Source organism: Sorex araneus, chromosome 1 (genome assembly GCF_027595985.1).
Source record: "Sorex araneus isolate mSorAra2 chromosome 1, mSorAra2.pri, whole genome shotgun sequence".
In the NCBI taxonomy this organism is placed as follows: domain Eukaryota; kingdom Metazoa; phylum Chordata; class Mammalia; order Eulipotyphla; family Soricidae; genus Sorex; species Sorex araneus.
Genome location: NC_073302.1, coordinates 439,179,656 through 439,199,568, shown reverse-complemented (window position 1 = coordinate 439,199,568; position 19,913 = coordinate 439,179,656). Strand labels below are relative to the sequence as shown.

Here is a 19,913-nt window from a genome sequence, read left to right as displayed (position 1 = left end):
CTACTTTTTGAAACAAAGAATCTGCTTTGCCTTGGTCTTCAGTTTTGGGTGCATGAGAATAATGAGAACAGAATGTCCTGGATGGTAAAGTGTAGAAATAATCATACAAATTAATTTGGATACCATAGGCATCTGAACAGGAAAAGGTAAGTAGAGGAACAGGGTGGCAGCAGAGTAGGGAATATAGAGGACCAGGAAACAGATCATCAGCTTCATGGCGCCCACATGAGCTTCCGTCTGGGGATTCCAAAAGCCAGAGGCATTTCTCCGCATCTTCTGTATGTGTCTCCTCAAGGAATGGATTAGCAAGGAAGCCGACGTCACATTCACGACGAACTGCAGAGATGAGCTCAGGATAAAAGAGGTCAGCAAAAACAGAACGTCCTCTTTCAGGTCTAACTCTGTGTCATTCTTTCCAACCACGAGTCCTGGGGTGGGTGAAGTCTGTCTGAACACAACATATAGGAGGGAGGTAAAGGCAGAAATCAGCACACAGGCCACCAACAGCCCAGGGATCTTTGGGGAGAGATTTTGCTTCAGCAGGAGAAACACTGAGTGTTGGAAGTTAGAAATCTTCACACAGTACAAGGTGTTCAGCAAGGTCACAAACCACAGACTACAGGAGTCCAGAAACATCCAGCACACCAGGAAGAAAATAGATACGTGGACTGACCTGAGAAGAGCAGGGGAGATGAAGAGGCAGAAAACGTTCAAGAGAAACAGTCCCATCATAAGAAACCGGGCAATGCCCAAGCTGAAGAGGATCTTGTCGGAAGAAACAATTCTTTGATTTTCCATCCAGTTCTTACAACTGAAAACTGCAATAAACAGATTTGCAGTGAGCCCCACAAAATGAAAAACTGTGGCGACAATGAGAACAGAGTAAACAGTATAGGAATCGTCTTGACTCATTGAGGAATTCGGCAGTTGCAGTACTGATGGCCAGGGCAGGAGAAACACTGAGATGAACAAGTAGGCACCAACATTCAGCAAAGAAGGGCATTTCCATCTTAATTTACCCCAGTGACAAAAGAGCGTATGTTCAGAGGGCAGCTGCTTTTCCTGAATGCAAATCCTTCAAAGATTGCATTACTATTCCTTCATTAATTTCCTGTTTTCCTTAGAAATGACTCGTTAAAACAGCCTAGGAATCCACTCCTCCAAAACAAAGACAATTGGATGGGGAGAGTGTAGCAGGCTCCAGAGATTCTGAGTCACGTGATAGAGTTATTGTCTGCAGTTACTGTCTGCAGTTTCCAGGCTTGATGTGACTTCTCAGGTCAAGTTTATTTTATTATGTCAAGTTCGTGCTTCATGAGCTATTTATTCACCTTACATGAAATGCATTTTAAGTGGCTTACTTCTGGGAGCCTTGTTTTATAGTCTCTGGATCTTGGCCTTTGATGGGATTACACAGTACCGGAGGCAGTTTTTGGGTGTGGCTACCAAGCTACTAGAATACAGGGGAACTGGGTAGAGGAGGCCCAGTCCCAATCCGAGCAGGCTTGGAGATCTCAGCCCCAGGTCCCACACACCTGGGTTCCTCTGCCACTTCCTTCGTGCATGAGGTTCGTCTGAATGTGTGGAGAGGGGCCTTAAGCATGGCTGTGGCTGGGTTCCGCAGGTCTTCGGCTGCTAGGGCTCTGCTCGGGGCAGGGAGGGAAACTCAACCCTCCCTGCTCCGAGGGGCCCCGGTGAAGATAGCCAGGTGTGGGGGCAAGAGACTCTACCTCTTATAGCCTAGTTTTCCCTCTCAGAGAACCTGGCAAGGTACTGAGAGCATCCTGCCCACACAGCAGAGCCTGGCAAGCTCTCTGTGGCATATTCAATATGCCAAATACAGTAACAATGATGGGTTTCATTCCCCTTGCCCTGAAAGAGCCGCCAATGCAGCATCACCGGAAAGAACGAGTATAGAGAGGCTGCTAAAATCTCAGGGCTAGGACGAATGGAGACGTTACTGGAGCCCACTCGAGCAAATCAATGATCAACGGGATGACAGTGATACAGTGATGATAGAGTTTTAGTATAGTCTTATCTGTCCTTGTATCACAGCAATGCAGCTTTTCTTCATAGCCAACCACTAATGTGCTAGGAATCCCACACCTCCCCTCAACCATCTACTCTCCAATCCACATATTCATACACCAGAGTCCAAACTTCTCCTCCCTCTCATCTGTGAATGTTGCATCCATTTATGAAAACTCTCAGTCTAGCTATGTCTACACAAAAATTCATTAATTCACACCGATAGTGAATTACTGCTTTCTGATAGATCATGTTCAAGGACTCACACTTTTTCAGGAAAGCCTTTTCATTTAACTCCATCCTTTCATGATTCCTTCACTTCATGTTCCTTCACCACACACATAGATTGATAAGTGATGTGATTTTACTTAGAAAACAAACATCCATCATTTCAGAGTTTCCATTATGAGAGTTGGACTGATGCTTAAATCACACGGGGCTATTTCTTGTTAGACATTGATTGATCTGCCAGTCAAGAAAGTCCAGGAAAGTTACATGGAAATGCTTTTTATAATTTTGGGTACCAGATCCATCACTAATAAAGTCTTATTTCTCTGTAATTTATTGAGAGTAAAGGAAACTACATGCCTTGCTAATTATATTTCTGAGTGCTATGTGTATTCAGAAAATATGCAAGACTACGGCATCGCCAGTCTACTCTCACTGTGGAGTGAAACCAAGGTACAATTTTGGATATAGGTCATTAAACAGCATCCATGGAAAGCATACAGATAATAGGTATTAAATTTAATTGAGGAAGAAGTGAGTGGAGCGATAGCACAGCAAGTAGGGCATTTGCCTTGCACGCAGCCAAACTGGGTTTGATTCCTCTGCCCCTCTCGGAGAACCCAGCAAAGCTACCAAGAGTATCTCACCTGCATGGCAGAGTTTGGCAAGCTACCCGTGTCATATTCGATATGCCAAAAACAGTGACAAGAAGTTTCACAATGGAGATGTTACTGGTGCCCACTCGAGCAAATTGATGAACAACGGGATGACAGTGACAGTGAGGAAGAAGTAAGTCTTGAAGGATATCACTGTATCACTGTATCACTGTCATCCCGTTGCTCATCGATTTGCTCGAGCGGGCACAAGTAACGTCTTCATTGTGAGACTTGTAGGCAAACACCCTACTCGCAGTGCTATTGCTCCAGCCTATAGCTCCTTGAAGGATATAGGTGATTAATAAAACTAATGAGTAAAAGAGGAATGTTTTTGCAAAGAGCATCAGATAGCACAGTATATCAGATAGCAGATTTATAAAGTTCAAACTGACATTTTCAAAGAATTTACATTTAAAATCAGATAGAAAAATAATGGTCAAATGGAGAATGGGTTTATGGTCCAAGCTCTGTGGTGTGGACTTACTCCAGAGCAGTAAGATTCTATGTGGGATTAAGAATGGAGCCTATGACGGCTCAGATAGAGAAGGGAACACCAAGTAAAATCTGGTTGGAGATCCCGCCCGGGAAGAGATATGTGCGCTGAAAGTAGACTAGAGACTGAACACAATGGCCACTCAATACCCCTATTGCAAACCACAACACCCAATTGGAGAGAGAGAGACCAAAAGGGAATACCCTGACACAGAGGCAGGGTGGGGCATGGGGGGGGGGGAAGATGGGATGGGGGGGAGGGATACTGGGTTTATTGGTGATGGAGAACAGGCACTGGTGGAGGGATGTGTTTGTGAACATTGTATGAGGGAAAAACAAGTTCTAACATGTGTGAATCTGTATCTGTACCCTCATGGTGATTCACTAATTCAAGAATAAATTTTTTAAAAAATAAAATTAAATTTTAAAAAAAGAATGGAGCCTATGAAAGATTTCTAGCTGTTTTCACTATGAAGGTATTATACTTAGAAAACACATAACACAAGTCATGTGAAAAGTTTGATGGAAGGATAAAATTGAAAAATAGGAAATTAGTACCCTACTGTAGCCAATCTGATGAGTCTAAAAGAAAAAATATGGATGGGGACTATTTGAAAACATAATGCCTAAAATGAGAGAGAGAAAGGGGTGGGGAGAGGGGCCTGCCATAGAGGCAGGCTGGAGTGGGGGGTGTTTAGGGGTAGGAGGGAAACTGGTGACTGGAAAATTACACCCATCCCTCTACCAGTGTCATTTTTCACCAGTGCTGGGAAATGACACCGGGGGAGGCATGGGAGTTGGCGCTTTGTATGACTGTAACCCAATTATGAACAGTTTTGTAATGCTCTATCTCATGGCGATTTAATAAACTAAAATTTTAATATACAAATGTGTTTAAAATATAACCAAAGAAATCTGGCAACACAATAAAGTTAAGCATAAGGGAAAATCTAGGGATAATTTCAAGAATTCTACAGCAATTTATTTTTTTTAATATTTTTTTTATTGAATCACTATAAGAACAGTCTCCACCTATTCACAGGCAAGAAAAGATTTTTTTAATCACTTTAAACTGAGTAGTCACAGAAACAAGTTTATTTCATATTGCTTGCTCCAAGAAAACTTAGAGGAATGGCAAATGTGAATTATCAGAAAATAAATCAATATAAGTCCATGTTTGATGATTGATTTCTCTATGATTTTAATCTCTGCAAATAAAAATAATTATTTAGTTGGGCATTTCTTTCCAGACTTTGAGATTCTGTGGCACTGGTAAATTGGGTGTTCTTCCAGTGCAATTAGAAAACCATCACCTCCTAAAATAGACGAACTCCCATCACTGTGCCTCCGGGAGCAGCTGCGACTACCCGAGGTGGCAGCTCACCACCTCCCAGACACACTCTCACACCCAATTTTCATGAAGAGCAGTCCACATGAGACTGGAGTGACAGTCTCAGGTCAGCCAGGTGTTCCCTCTGACTGAAAGGATTGGTAAAGCCACACCTCTAAATGTGATCTCATTTACTCACATAGACATTACCTTCAGGCAAATGGATTAAAACAGACACGACTCAGAGAATCCTTCCTTCCCCACCCATATGCAGGGCTTCAGTGAAAGGGCCAGTGGTCACTTCTGCATGTTCCCTGCACCGTATCTGCTTCTAGGAGGTCTGGGTAGGATTTAATGCAGCCACGGTGTGAAGAGAAGGGAGAGATTCTCAGGACCAAAGGCACCAAGAACAATCACCAAGCCAGATTTGTGAGTAAAGGGGGCCAGAGATCACTCAGTGGACTGGAGTACCTGCTTGGCATGCAAGAGTCCAGGTTCACAATCTCCTGAAGAAAATATTAATACACAAGGCTTAACCTGTACAATGTGCTAGCAATACAATTACTTATGGCTCCAGGGTGAGGTTCAACCATCTTCACATACTTTCTTCTGATCCTATTTATTAAAATCTTCATAACAAGAAATATAAAATAAGTTATTTAGGACCTGCTATTTTGGCCAGGCTTGGGTGGTGGTTGGGAAAATTGGGAATAATGGTGGTGGGAAGGTGCAATGGTGGTGGGATTGCATGAACAACTTCATAAAAAATAATAAAGTAAAACATGCAAAAAAAAAAAAGAAAAGCATTCCATTTCAACCTTAGAATAGCCTTTGAATACTGCCATGCTGTGGCCCAAAAAAACAAACCAATAAAATGTAGTGTTCAGTTAAAACATGAAAATCCCTACACCAAAACCAAGAGATCAAATCAAGAATTCCTAGATCAATCCAATGTGTGTGTGTGTGTGTGTGTGTGAGAGAGAGAGAGAGAGAGAGAGAGAGAGAGAGAGAGGGAGAGAGAGAAAGAGAGGATGGCCTACAAAAATACCTATTTTAGAATGTGCATATTCAGATAACTGTGAATGAATACTAATTCATTCTTTTAAGTGTTGACAGATACCTTTCCAAAGGATAGTTTGAAGTTACATCAAAATCACTTGTTTTCCTAGCAGCTTCCAGAGATCAACATCACTTTGGAAGCAAACAATGCGGATGCAAACACATTGTACTCCTGTACTTTGGGAAATGAGCAAAATAACAGAACAACAATCTTATACTTAACTTTTTTTACGTATATGCCATGCAGTGTGTTGATCCCTCATGCTATGTCAAAATATAACATAATCACCAAATAACAGTAACCATACTACTGATATTTACTGAGGACTTAATCCAGTGAGACTCCTTCCTAAGTATAAGGACCAATAAGAAGCTGTATGTCATGAGAATTATGAAACTGTAACAAAAATTAAGAGAATGTGATGGAGACTGAGAAACTGAAAATGACCCCTAAACTTAACAAGAGAAGCGAGGGAGAAGCATTCCTTTCGGAGTTAAGGGTCCTCCAGCCCACTGGATTCCTGGGAGTGTCGTGGGCCCATCTGATAGATGGCAGTGCCCGGGAGACGGCTCCTGAGGGTCCCAACAAGTGGGCGAGATATACTGACACCCGCTCTCTTCCCTTCGAGCGCGTGAAGGCCGTACCATGTGGGAAAGATGCATTGATTGCTTTTTGCCAATTACCTCTGTATCGCCCGTTTCACTGATAAGATTGTACGAAGTTTGTAGCCCACCTTTAGAGGACAAAAGGGAAACCCTCTCAGCAAACAGGGCTCTGAGTCTCTTTCTATTCTGACCTGGGGTCCTCAGCGCTGAGCTGCTAATAAACTCACTATCCCCCTATCCTGAGCTGGCTTTCTCTGTTCACTCGCGGCTCACGCCAGCACAACACTAAGCACTTTCCATGTGCTTACCAACACATCTCTTCAAAGAAACTTCATCAACAAAATACAATTACTCCCATTTTACAAGTGAGGAGAGTGGCATGGATGTTAAAAAAAATATCCCCAAAGTCACCCCTTTGTAAGGACATGGCCAGGACATGCACAAGGGTTCCAGGATCCACAAACTCAGACACACATCTTTACATCTGAGACCCATTAATGACACAAAATCAGTTTCAAATTTTCTGTGTGTGCTGAGCGAATATAATCACCAGTTTGAGACATTTTATTATCTGAAGCAATAATCACCACACTGGTCTGTCAGTGCTATTGGGTGATAGGAAATCAATGCAATTTCATGTCACTGATTCAACTTATAGCACAATTTATATTTTTTTATAAAACTGAAATGTTAAAATAGTATGAATCTTCATTTTTAAAAAGCATAAGAACTTGAATGGACTCTTGCCCTGTCTAAAAGTGAAAATAGCACTTAATAATTTTATACTAGCAAGCCAATAAGGAACACCAGAGTTCCTGAACTAAAGCAAGCTGGCCAGACCACATTGGAACCTAGCGTTCTGGGTCTGCATTTTCCTCCCACTGCTTTTGAAATCGCACAAGATTTGTGGGAACTGGTACCCTGTGGGGAATTATTGCTGCTGCTCAGTTCATGTGACTTCCAGCAAGTTTCACCTGGAAAGAGCTTTCAAATACCCCATGGTGCTAAATTATTGGCACCGCCTATGTTGGATCTCACACACTGAAAAGTCCATTTTCCAGCCCATGTTGCAAAACAGTTGCATAAGGTCAGGGCTGTGCTCAGTGGTAGAGCACATGCCTCAAGTGTGTGGGTCCCTGCGTCCGATCTGCAGCACTGCGCTGAATAAAGTCGCTACATGAAGAGATGTTTCCATCGGCACTGAGGAAACTCGTCACCGGCCCAAATTCTTGGCAAATGAAAAGAATCAGTGTGTACAACCACATGTTTTTGCTCTTACCCACAAGTTCTTTTATTTGCATCAGCTTGCCACTGTCAGCGTAAACTTCAAGTTAAATCTAGGCATCAGCTATGAAGTTTATTAGAATAACACCCTATGTCTACATAGTGAGATTAGATTATTGCTCTATTAACATCTTCTACGATGCACACGTTCCACGGAACAGTGCAGAGACAGACCATGAGAAGACAGTGCTGGGGAGCAGGCAAGGCCGTGGGCTCTCTGGCCTATGACCGCCACTGAATAACTATCAGCAGGGTCAGGAAGAAGCGTGCGGATGAGTTAGTCTGAAAGACTCTCGGGATCTCCGCCGTAACCTCTCCGCCTCGAGGGGGCAGGGCATCCCTTGGAGCCAGGCTTCCGGGGGCCCGGCTCAGACCAGAGCATCTGCACCAACGTCTGCTTCAGTTTGCTGTTGCTCATGATCAGAATAACTGAGTGGCCAGCCGGATAAAACATTGTAATTGCTTCTCCGACCATCGCGCTCATCTTCGTTGCCGGTAGGAAATGACTGGAATACGTGGTCAAAAAGGAAAGATAATAGAGCAGGAAGAGAGCACAGAAGGAGAGGATGATCCTGATGGCCTTCTTGTGGGCCTCAGTGCTCGGGTCCCTGGGGCGGCCGCTGAGCTGCTGCATCTGCCGCGTGTGCCTCCCCAGCGAGAGCAGGAGCAGGAGGTAGGAGGCCAGAGACACGAGGAGGGGAGGCACGCCCCACAGATTCCCAAGAATATGGAACAATTCATAATCGCTTTTCGTCCTGAAGTGCTCAGTCACATTCCCTCTGCCGTCGGGTTCACGGAGAAGGGCATAGATCTTGAATTCGTGGATCAGAGACAAGGCGCTGGCGCAGGACAGGAGCACCGCAGCCAGCAGCATCCCCACCACCATCCTGGACACTCTCCACTTGAGCCAGAGGAAGGTCGGGTGGGAGAAGTTGGCGATTTTCAGGCAGTAGAAGACACTGAGGCAGGTGGCAAGCCAAATGCTCAGATGGTTTGTAAATGTCCAGGAAATATCGATCATTTGCATCCCTAAGCCATCTTCATGTACGCTATAGAAAAATAACATTAAAAGCCCATCGGTCAGGAGAATCCACAAGATGATCATCCTAGAGAGGGCCAGCATCGTGATGATGAAGTCAGGCAAAGAGAGTCTCTTGCTCTTGAACCAGCTGATGCCATTGACCAACCCGATGAAACCATTGCTCAGCATTCCCAGGAGGAACTGAATGAGAATCAGAACCAGGAAGACCCGCTCTGGGGGGTCCAACATGTCACTTGTACGTGGAAATGAGCTTGGTTCCTTTCCAGTCTATGGGCTGCTCTCTTTGAATGATCTGGAACGTCTCCCCGAGGATCTGCCACCTCCACGACTACGTCACGGTCTCTGGTCCACGTCTCTGCTCAGTGCAGGCGGGGGCAGAGCCGCTCTGTGAAGAGACCGGCTTTCGGGTCAGTCTGTTTCTCTTCCCCGATGACAAGGATGGGCACATCCCATCCATGATCTAAATGGAGCAAACGCAAATGGGGTGTCCAGTGTCACGCAAACGAGGGAGAGACGTGAGCGCAGAGAAGACGGGGCCTTGGACTGAGTTTCAAAGGGAGACAGGTGCTGAGAGCCGAGGGCTGACAGGGGAGGGTCAGCAGAAGGGCCACCAAGAAACAGAATAGTGAGGAGGCTCCTGAAGGGAGATTTAAGTGCATAGAATGGAAACCCGAGAAAGTGCACCTGGGCCTGCACTGGAATCAGAAAGGTGTCTGATGCGGTGTGTGCTTTACTCTCCATCTTCCCAAAAGCCAAGTTTTCAGAAATCCTCAACTCTGAACACTTGAGTGATGCCAATTTGAACGATTAAGAGCAGTATATAGGGGGCTGGAGTGATAGCACAGGGGGGAGGGCGTTTGCCTTGCACGCGGCCGACCCTGGTTCGATTCCCAGCATCCCATATGGTCCCCTGAGCACCGCCAGGGATAATTCCTGAGTGCAGAGCCAGGAGTGGCCCCTGTGCATTGCCAGGTGTGACCCAAAAAAGCCAAAAAAAAAAAAAGAGCAGTATATAGGAGGCGGAAAGAAAGTAGAGCAGGTCGGGCACATGTGTTGCACACTGAGGACCAGGGGTTAATATCCCCAGCACCTCATACGGTCCCCCAAGCCCCACCAGGAGTGATCTCCTGAGTGCAGAGCCAGGAGTAAGCCTGAACCATGGGGTGTGACCGATAACAAAATTAAAAACAAAAATACGGTATATAAACTATTCAAAATATTGATTTTTCTTGTTTGCTTTTGTTTTGGGGTCACATCCAACCCTGAAATGTGGATTTAAAAAAAAAAAGTGATATCACCAATACAGTGTATAACGTGGGATGTTTTTTGTTTCTTTTTCCCTCTAAAGGGAAACAACTAGCAGTTCTTCGGATCTAGGAGCCCAGAGACAGAAAACAGTCACAAAATAAACCAGCAGCACAGCTGACCCTGCGGAAGCCCTCCCTTGCCCTAATAGCAAATCAATTACAAATGCAGTTTTCCTAAGAACAGATCGGCTGAGACTAAAAAAAAAAAAAAAAAATCAGAAATTGAGATTAAAAATTAAGCCACAGTGACACCTGCTGGAGAAGCCAAAGATAAGCAGTTCAGCTCTAAGATTAAGGTGTAATTGTAAACACAAGAAATAAGTCGGAGAAATTCAAAGTAACAAGATGGGTAGGCTGGCAACTTTAGACCTCAATGTAGCAGGACATAGGCAGAGAAGGGTGGTACTACAAAAGCCAACTCAAGAGCCTGGGAAATTCTGTCTCTGGATCAAATGTAACATACGAAATAGCTATCATGAAAAAATTCAAAGCAAGACAAGAAAACTGAGCAACATAAGTAGGGCATTTGTTTTGTATGCGCTGACCCCCAGTTTGATTCCAGAAACTATATGGTTCCCAGAACCCTGTCAGGGGTGATTCCTGAAGGCAAAGCTAGAAGTATCACTGGGTGTGGCCCCCACAAAAAAAGAAAAAGAAAAAATAAGAAAAATTAGAAAAACAATTCAAAAGTCTACAGCACACCCAGAAAAGAAAACTCAGAGAGACAACTAAATGTGATCAGGACTAAAATTGAAGAGCAGAGGATAGAAATTAATGCTTGCAATAGTAAACTATCATAGATTCAGGATGTAATGAACTGGGACCTGCGGAAATATAGCACAGGAATGAGGATTGGAGTGCTTGCTTAGGGAGGGAAGGAAGGGAGGAAGGGAGGAAGGAAGGAAGGAAGGAAGGAAGGAAGGAAGGAAGGAAGGAAGGAAGGAAGGAAGGAAGGGAGGGAGGGAGGGAGGGAGGGAGGGAGGGAGGGAGGGAGGGAGGGAGGGAGGGAGGGAGGGAGGGAGGGAGGGAAGGAAGGGAGGGAGGGAGGGAGGGAGGGAGGGAGGGAGGGAGGGAGGGAGGGAGGGAGGGAGGGAGGAAGGAAGGAAGGAAGGAAGGAAGGAAGGAAGGAAGGAAGGAAGGAAGGAAGGAAGGAAGGAAGGAAGGAAGGAAGGAAGGAAGGAAGGAAGGAAGGAAGACCACTGACTAAGCAAGTGGAAACAAACATAAACAAATGGCACTACTAGAAAGCTTCTGCACCTCAAAAGAAACAGTGACCAAAATACAGAGAAAGTCCACAGGATGGGAAAGAATGTTTATCCAATACCCATCTGATAAGGGGTAGATCCAGGATACACAAGACACTAGTAGAACTGTAGAAGAAAAAACCTCCACCCACCCCCATCAAAAAATGGGGAGAAGAAATGAACAGAAGCTTCCACAAAAAAAGAAATACAAATTGCCAAAAGACACATGAAAAATGCTCGACATCACTAATAGGGAGATGCAAATCAAAACAATGAGATATCGGGGCTGGAGCGATAGCACAGCGGGTAGGGCGTTTGCCTTGCACGCAGCCGGCCGGGTTCGAATCCTAGCATCCCATATGGTCCCCTGAGCACTGCCAGGGGTGGTTCCTGAGTGCACAGCCAGGAGTAACCCCTGTGCATCACCGGGTGTGACCCAAAAAGCAAAAAAAAAAAAACAATGAAATATCATCTCACACCACAGAGACTGGTACACATTCAAAAGAACAAAAGCAACCAATGTTGGTGTGGATGTAGGGAGAAAGGGACTCTCTTTCACTGTTGGTGGGAATGCCAACTGGTCCAGGCTTTGTGGAAAGCAATATGGATATTTCTTCAAAAACTATAAATTGAGCTTCCATATGATCCCTCAATACCACTTCTGGGAATATATCCCAAAGGTGCAAAAAAGCACAGTAGAAATGACATCTGCACCTGTGTGTTCATTGCAGCACTGTTCACGATAGCCTGATTCTGAAAACAATCCAAGTACTTGAAAATAGAGGACTGGTTAAAGAAACTTTGGTACATCTACACAATGGAATATTATGCAGCTTTAAGGAAAGATGAAGCTGTGAAATTTTCTTATAAATGGATAGTCATGAAGAGTATCATGCTAAGTGAAATGAGTCAAAAAGAGAGGGACAAGTATAGAAGGACTGCACTCATTTGTGGGATATAAAATAACATCATATGAGACTGACACCCAAGGACAGTACAGACAAGGGCCAGGAATTTTGCTCCATAGTTGGAAGCCTGCCTCATGAGCTGGGGGAGAAGGCAGCTAGGATAGAGAAGGGATCACTAAGTCAATAATGGCTAGAGAAATTGGTTGAATGGGAGATGTGAGCTGAAAGTAGGTAAAGGACCAAACGTGATAGCTTCTCAGTATCAATTCTATATTGTAAACCATAATGCTCAAAAGTAGAGAGAGTACGGGGGAAATTGAATGCCATGGAGGCAGAGGAGGGTTGGAAAGTGGGGGTATACTGTAGACGTTGGCGGTGGAGAATGTGCACTGGTGGAGGGATGGGTGTTTGATTATTATATGACTAAAACTCAAACATGAAAGCTTTGTAATGGCATCTCACAGTGATTCAATTAAAAATAAGTCACTGTCACTGTCATCCCATTGCTCATCGATTAGCTCAAGTGGGCACCAGTAATGTCTCCATCACGAGACTTGTTGTTACTGTTTTTGGCATATTGAACACACCACGGGTAGCTTGCCAGACTCTGCCATGTGGGCAAGATACTCTCGGTAGCTTGCCAGGCTCTCCTAGAGGGGCGGAGGGTGCAAGGCGAACACCCTACCTGCTGTGCTATCACTCCAGCCCACAAATAAGTAAATAATAAAAATATAAATATAAAGGAATATTAAAGGTAACAAGGTGGGAGAGGCAAATACCACACAGTGATACTCCCATAGGCTGGCATCAGACGACTCAGTAGTAAAACACTGAAAGAAAATGAAATGACATTAAAATGCTCAGAGAGCAAACAGTAAAAAACAAAACCAATAGCAATAACAAAACCACTTTACAATAATCTTTTACTAGACATGAGGGAGAAATAGTCTTTCCCAGACAAACAAGAGCCGAAGGAGTTTGCCACTGGTAGGTTTCCATTACATAAAGAGTTGGGAGTTCTACCTAAATTTTATTTTTTTTAAGAATTTTATTTTATTGAATCACCATGTGGAAAATTACAATGCTTTCAGGCTTAAGTCTCAGTTATACAATGCTGAAACAACCACCCCTTCACCAGTGCCCATATCTCACCATCATAAAAAAGAAAAAAACACACAGTACACCTCCCATCCCGCCCCCTCCCCGCCTTGTAACTGATAAATTTCACTTCACTTTCTATTTACTTTGTCTACCTAAATTTTAAACATGAAACTTCATAGCTGATAGAGCAGAGACCTCACCCCGCACAGACAGAGGGACAGAGACGAGTAAAAGTGAAGGAATAGGAGAAGTTTATTGGGATGCAGCCCTGGGCAGGAGCCAGGTCACCCTCGGGGGAGGCTGGGGTAGCACCGTGCCCTGAGAGAGACTAAGCGAGATTCTGAAGTTGTCTTGGGTGGGGAAGGGACCAGACCGGTGGGCCCCGTGCATTTGGTCCGGCCTTCTATTATCTGTAGGGGGTCGCTGTGAGGAAGCATGGAACGCAGCCTGGTGGCTTTCTGTCACCAGATAAGCCGTAAGTCCTGTCTTCCACAGTGGGGCGGGAGGGGGGGGGGGCAGGGTGATCATTGACTCTGGGAATGTCACTACTTCGTCAGCCTGTCACCATTTGGTCGCAAGCAAACCTTACAATAGCCCCACAGAGGAAGAATGAGAGCACACAGGAAGCAGAGCGCGGTAAGCTTGCTGAGCACTCTAAGCGTGGGGTCTCAATCCTCTGCTTCTCGACTCACACAGCCATCTGCAGAACTCCCGGCCAGGCTGGCTCCCAGAGGCGGGCGAGCCCAACAGGCCCGCTGACCTGCCCCAAAACTGCTCCGGAATTGACTTGGTAGCTCTTTGAGATCAAGGTCAGTCCCGCCCGACCTTCCTCCGCGGGGACTGGGCTGTTTGGAGCCAGGTCATTGCAACATGCCTGCCTCTGACACAATCAGGTTTGCGACTGTGGTCACAAGGGGGCACCAGGCACTCAGAACCCAAAGAAAAATAAATCATCGGTGACACCTACACATGCCAATCTGAGCCCACTAACCTGAAGAGCAGAGGGCAGGATGCACTCGGCACAGAGAGATCGGCCTGTCCTGTGACCAAAGGTGAATAGGCTAGAAGCGTGCCTGGGGGAAGCCCACCGGCCCGAGGCAGGTGTAAGACCCTATAGAGTTTCTCACTAGGGAGCTGAAGGCGTCTGCTTGAGTCTGGGCTAAGCTGCCCTTGCTACATGCGATCACCCTTGGTGCCCACGGTCCCACAAACAGGGCTTGTTGGCTACGGTCCATGGAATATACACATACCTCACATCCCACTCGCAAACTAGTGGAAGTCAGTTTACAGAAGTGGAACTGTTATCCAGGTGGTGTCCCTGCCAGAGCACAGCAGGAGTGTCCTCTTGCTGTAAACACAGTGAATTCCCCAGGCTAAGTGCAGTCCACCTGGCCTCCTCATCCCTGTCCCAACCCCACGCCCACCCCATTACCAGCACCCAGCTTGTAGGACAAGGGCAGCTGAGGCAAACACCCATGCTCAGCTGCAAACACCGGATGCAACAATCTGCTCCTCTTTCTCTGACCGGAAGCCTCCTGCCTTCCCAGCACCCACGAAACAGCCACGGGCTAACTACTAAGTCGGGAAATCAAATCCCAGACTCAACACCAACCTCCATTCGATATTGCCACTGCCTTGGGGAGCCTATTCCGGCCACTTATTTACTAACTGTTGCACGCTTTAGCCTCGTCTATGCTTTGCTGTGTACTGCGGGCCTGGGATTCTGCAAAGCACTTTCCACACACCCTCTCCAGATGTGGGCTGTCCGTGTCTGCCAGTCTCCGAGTGTAAGAGTCCAAACTGCTGGTCCAGCGGCAACTATTTTGATTAGACAGAGAGACCGTGACCGCAGGCCCCAGGAACCTGGGTGGGGCCACGTGGGCAGAGCTGCCAACACTAGCCCAGGCAGTGCCTCTTCAGCACACCTGGAACATCTGCGACAACGTCTGCAGCACAGCAAACTGACACAGAGAACCATCCTGTGCGTCCTCTAGCACACGGCAGATAACAGTAAACCTTATGGTATCACAGGGACCCCGGGAAGGAACGGGCTGTTTTAGGGTAACAGAAATGATGTGAGTTGCAGAAGTGGAGGCAGATTCCCTCTCCCCCTAGGGTTTAAAGACAGAACTGTGTCTGCTCTTCCTGTCTGCTGCCGGTGGAGGTACCCCAGGCTCCGTACTGTTCTCTCTCCTCATTGTAAAAGTGTGAAGGCAACTTCTTAGGACAATATACCATCCACTTTGTCCTGGAGAGTGTTGCCACGTGCCTGCCCCTCCAGGAATTACTACAAAGGCCTTCCTTTCAGTCACTTACTCACTGAATGACCAGCCCTGGGCTCACTGCTGCACCATCAACACATGCTTATTGAGCAATGCGTTTTCTACGTCAGTGGTCTTCAGCCGCCGGCCCATGGAGCATGCCAGTCCCAGGTGTAGACAGACTGGAAACCTGTTTCACCACCTTGGTTTTAACTGCCAGTCTTTGGATCCACGGCCTGCGGGTGTCAAAAGGTAGAAAGCTGTTCTAGGGATATGCCTTTCCTAGATTTATTTTTGCTTTCATCTCAAGGTATTTCCTTTTTTCCTTCTGGTTGTTGGGGTCAGCCCAGATGTGCTCAGGGCTCACTCCTTGGTCTGCTCTCAGGGATCACTCCTTGGTCTCTCTCAGGGCTCACTCCTTGGTCTCTCTCTCTCAGGGCTCACTCCTTGGTCTCTCTCTCTCTCAGGACTCACTCCTTGGTCTCTCTCTCTCGGGGCTCACTCCTGGCAGCGCGCTGAGCTTGAGGGCGCTCGCTGTGGGCTCAGAATGTGGTGTTGCCCAAGGCTCCTGCCTGGACCTCACGAGAGCAAAGTATATGCTCATTTTGGTTTGGGCTTTGGCTTTGTTTTTCTGTGGAGGGGTTGAACCTAGGCCCTCGCACGTGCAAAGCAAGCACCCACCTGCTGAGCTGCATCCTGGAGCCTGAATCTCCTTCTCTCTGTTCTCTGGCTGCATGTGTGCTCTGGACCCTGATGCCCCCACAACTACGAAGGCATGGGATACAAGTCAAAGCAAGAAGATTTAAGACTCTATATAACCCACTGGGTTCTTTCACACTCTGATATGTGACACATTTTATCCATCACCTGCCACCATACCAAAATATACTAAATGACCATATACATCATACTAAATGACCCTAGGAGAGAAGAGCATAGGGTATTTGTCCTAGTACACTTTTATTGAGGGGTTGGGGCAGAACGGGGGAGGGGGGTGTCTGGGATCATGGCCTGTGATGCCAGAAATTTGACTTAGGGTCAGCCCTTCGCAAGGCAAGCAAGCACCTTACATCCCAAACTCTCTCAAACCCCTAGCAACATTTTTTTTATTGAATCACTGTGCGATAATTACAAACTTTCATGTTTTCATGTGGATAATCACACAGTGATCAAACACCCATCCCTCCACCAGTGCACATTCCCCACCACCAATATCCCCGGTATACCCCCCCTTTCCAACCCTCCCCCTGCCTCTATGGCAGACAATATTCCCCATACTCTCTCTCTACTTTTGGGCATTATGGCTTGCAACACAGACACTGAGAGGTCATCATGTTTGGTCCATTATCTACTCTCAGCACACATCTCCCATCCCGACTGACTCCTCCAGCCATCATTTTCTTAGTGATCCCTTCTCTATTCCATCTCCCTTCTCTCCTCCGCTCATGAAGCAGGTTTCCAGCTATGGGGCAATCCTCCTGGCCCTTGTCTCTACTGTCCTTGGGTGTCAGCCTCATGTGATGTTATTCTATACCCCACAAATGAGTGCAGTCCTTCTATGTCTGTCCCTCTCTTTGTGACTCATTTCATTTAGCATGAAACTCTCCATGTCTATCCATGTATAAGAAAATTTCATGCCTTCATCTCTCCTAACAGCTGCAAAGTATTCCATTGTGTAGTCTAGCAGCACTTTTAGCCATGTGACAGAGGGCAATTTTTACCATTCTGACATCAGTTTCCAAATAAATGAGACTAGATGCTCAAGATATATTATGGTCTAAGGACCGAGTACTGGAATCTCAGATTTGAATGTCAGAACACTGTTCATTTGTTTAGTGATCATAGGCAACAAATAATCTCCCAAAATTTCAATATACTCAAAATAGGCATTTTCCATTTTTCTAACTTTAAATTCAGAAAACTTTTATGCCCATTAATGTTAAAGCTTTACCTTTCACAGGCGTCTTTAAATAACCAAGAATTTTATTTACAGAGAAAGGTTAAAATCTTTTTTTCCTTCTGTGCAATTATGAAATTTTTTCTCATGTCATCCTTAAATATACTTCACACAATAAAAAAATGCTTTTTTTTTTTTTTCATAAAATCATTCAGTCTTGACAACTGGAATAGCAAGTCCCATGCATTCTCCCATGTCAGAAGTATATCTTTCTTGGATTGTTACTTACCCAAACATCTTTTAAAACATCTTGGTTCAGGCCCAAAATTAATCTGGGATTTTAACTGTAACACAAAATGGAGTTTGGGGAGGGCAGTCTGGTTTCACATTACAAGTTCTAATTAAACATAATGTTCCCGTGTGTTTAAACATAATGTTCCAATTAATAAATTTCAATTATGTTCTTCATAATTATCATACTGGACTCTATTTTCATCTCCTGAGACTACTGTATAAAGCATCTTTTTTAAATTACATTGTGTTGTTGCTTGTAATTTATTTCCAGTATTGGAAATAAAAAAGATCAATCTATATTGATGTTTTTTTCCCAGTAGTTTATTACTAAATTGTTTTCCAGGTAACCACAGAGTTTGTAACTTTCTTCTTTTACAAGCTAGACATTTTTCTTTTCCTTCCGAAACTGTACTTCCCAGTCTCAGTCTAGGCAGGCTAAGGTGTTAAGATATCCTTGCCTTGAGGGCTGGAGCCATAGCACAGCCAGTAGGGCATTTGCCTTGCATGTGGCCGACCCGGGTTCGATTCCCAGCATCCCATATCATCCCCTGAGCAGCGCCAGGGGTAATTCCTGAGTGCAGAGCCAGGAGTACCCTTGTGAATCGCCGGGTGTGACACCCCCCACCCCCCCCAAAAAAAAGATATCCTTGCCTTTCTGACACACACAGGATAATCTCACTTATCTGCTATGTGGATGAGGAAATGTAATAAAGTGGGGGACATCTCGATCACCTTTGACCCCAGTGTTCAGAGGGGAAGACAAAGGAAAGCACCAGGAGGGGAAGAAGAGAACGGGAAGTAATCAGGCATCAGGGCTTCATTTATACTGATATATGGGAGAGCGGCATAGCCTTATATCCAAAACACGACCCAACACTGAAAACATGAGGTCTAAGCTGCACCCACTGGAACCTTGCAATGAGCCTGTCAAGCTGATGGGGCTGGGATGGGGTGGGGGGGGGGAACGGAGTATGGGAACACTGGTGAAGGGAAGTTGATACTGGTGGTGGATTGGTGTTGAAATATTTATATGCCTAGAACCCAATTATCAATAACTTTGTAAATCACAGTTCTTTAAGATGTCCTTGCCTTTCAGAAACCCTTGAGGCACACCCTTGACACATCCCTTGTTTTTATTCCCCAGTGGGATATATAAAACTATGTCGGTATAATAAATGCATTGTTCATATTTCCAAGCAACAGTCAAGTGTAACGTAAAGCCAAATAACCTTTTTTTCAGTGCTACCTACTTACTGCTCCTTCAAAGTTCTTCCATAGAAACTTACCACCTGGAAGATCTCCCTTTCTTTCCAATGCTAAGAACTGAATTACCTCCACAACTTTTACATGCTAAACCCTAGTGCCCCTAGTGGCTACTTTAAGAATTACACTATTAGTAGTTCAAGTCCATCAGACAGAACTGATGTCCTTGTATGAACACAGAGGTCATGGACAGAGTAGGATGTTGGCCACCTGCAGACTGCACTAGAAACCATCAGCAGCGCTGGGCCCTGGTCTCAGGCGTGAACTGCCAGAATTGAGACTCCAAGTTCTGTTGTTCAACCTCAATGTCATTTAGATACGGCAGCCTGAACAGCAAGCATCAATGATGCACTAAAGACCATTATATTTAGGATGCAAGCATTAAAATTTTGGGTTTTGCAGCCAGCAATGCTCAGGGGTTACTCCTGGCTCTGCACTCAGGTATTACTCCCGGTGGTCCTCGGGGGACAATATGGAATGCTGAGGCTTGAACCTGGGTTGGCCACGTACAAGGCAAACACTCTACCTTCTGTACTATCGCTTCAGCCCCTAGGATATGATTATACAGAGGTCAGAAGCTGCCTACTTAGTATGTTAAGTAGGGGACACAACAAAGCAGTAATTTCTGCCCTCAGCCAGTGTTCCTTACTTTACCAGGGGGCTATAAACCATGAAGACTACAAGTAAAATTTAGCTGCTTTGGATGCCTGCCTACATTCATGCTTTTTAAGGCTAACCGCTACGGTTTTATGTATATTTTATGTCCCAGTACCCCATCCAAACTCAGAATGAGAGGGAGATTAAAAACCTAAAGGGTTATGGGGATAATAAAGGTGAGTTACACCTACTTACAAAAGAAGGTCCTAGAAGGCTAAGAGTCAACAATTGGTCACATATGGAGATACGGTAAGAA

The 19,913-nt window shown here is 45.3% G+C and overlaps 2 protein-coding genes across 2 annotated transcripts; both read right to left on the bottom strand.

Annotated features, from left to right (window-relative positions):
- On the bottom strand, nt 1–912 carry LOC101546971 (taste receptor type 2 member 4-like). Its single transcript, XM_004608357.2, has one exon. It carries the CDS (start codon nt 910–912, stop codon nt 1–3), a length of 912 nt encoding a protein of 303 aa, XP_004608414.2.
- Nucleotides 913–7,960: 7,048 nt separating this feature from the next.
- On the bottom strand, nt 7,961–8,953 carry TAS2R3 (taste 2 receptor member 3). Its single transcript, XM_004608358.2, has one exon. The coding sequence runs from the start codon at nt 8,951–8,953 to the stop codon at nt 7,961–7,963; it is 993 nt and encodes a 330-aa protein (XP_004608415.2).
- Between the last annotated feature and the right edge of the window lie 10,960 nt (nt 8,954–19,913).

What these genes read in the sequence shown, in the direction of transcription:
- LOC101546971 (XM_004608357.2), bottom strand. Translation starts at nt 912, where the DNA reads ATGAGTCAAGACGATTCCTATACTGTTTACTCTGTTCTCATTGTCGCC.
- TAS2R3 (XM_004608358.2), bottom strand. Translation starts at nt 8,953, where the DNA reads ATGTTGGACCCCCCAGAGCGGGTCTTCCTGGTTCTGATTCTCATTCAG.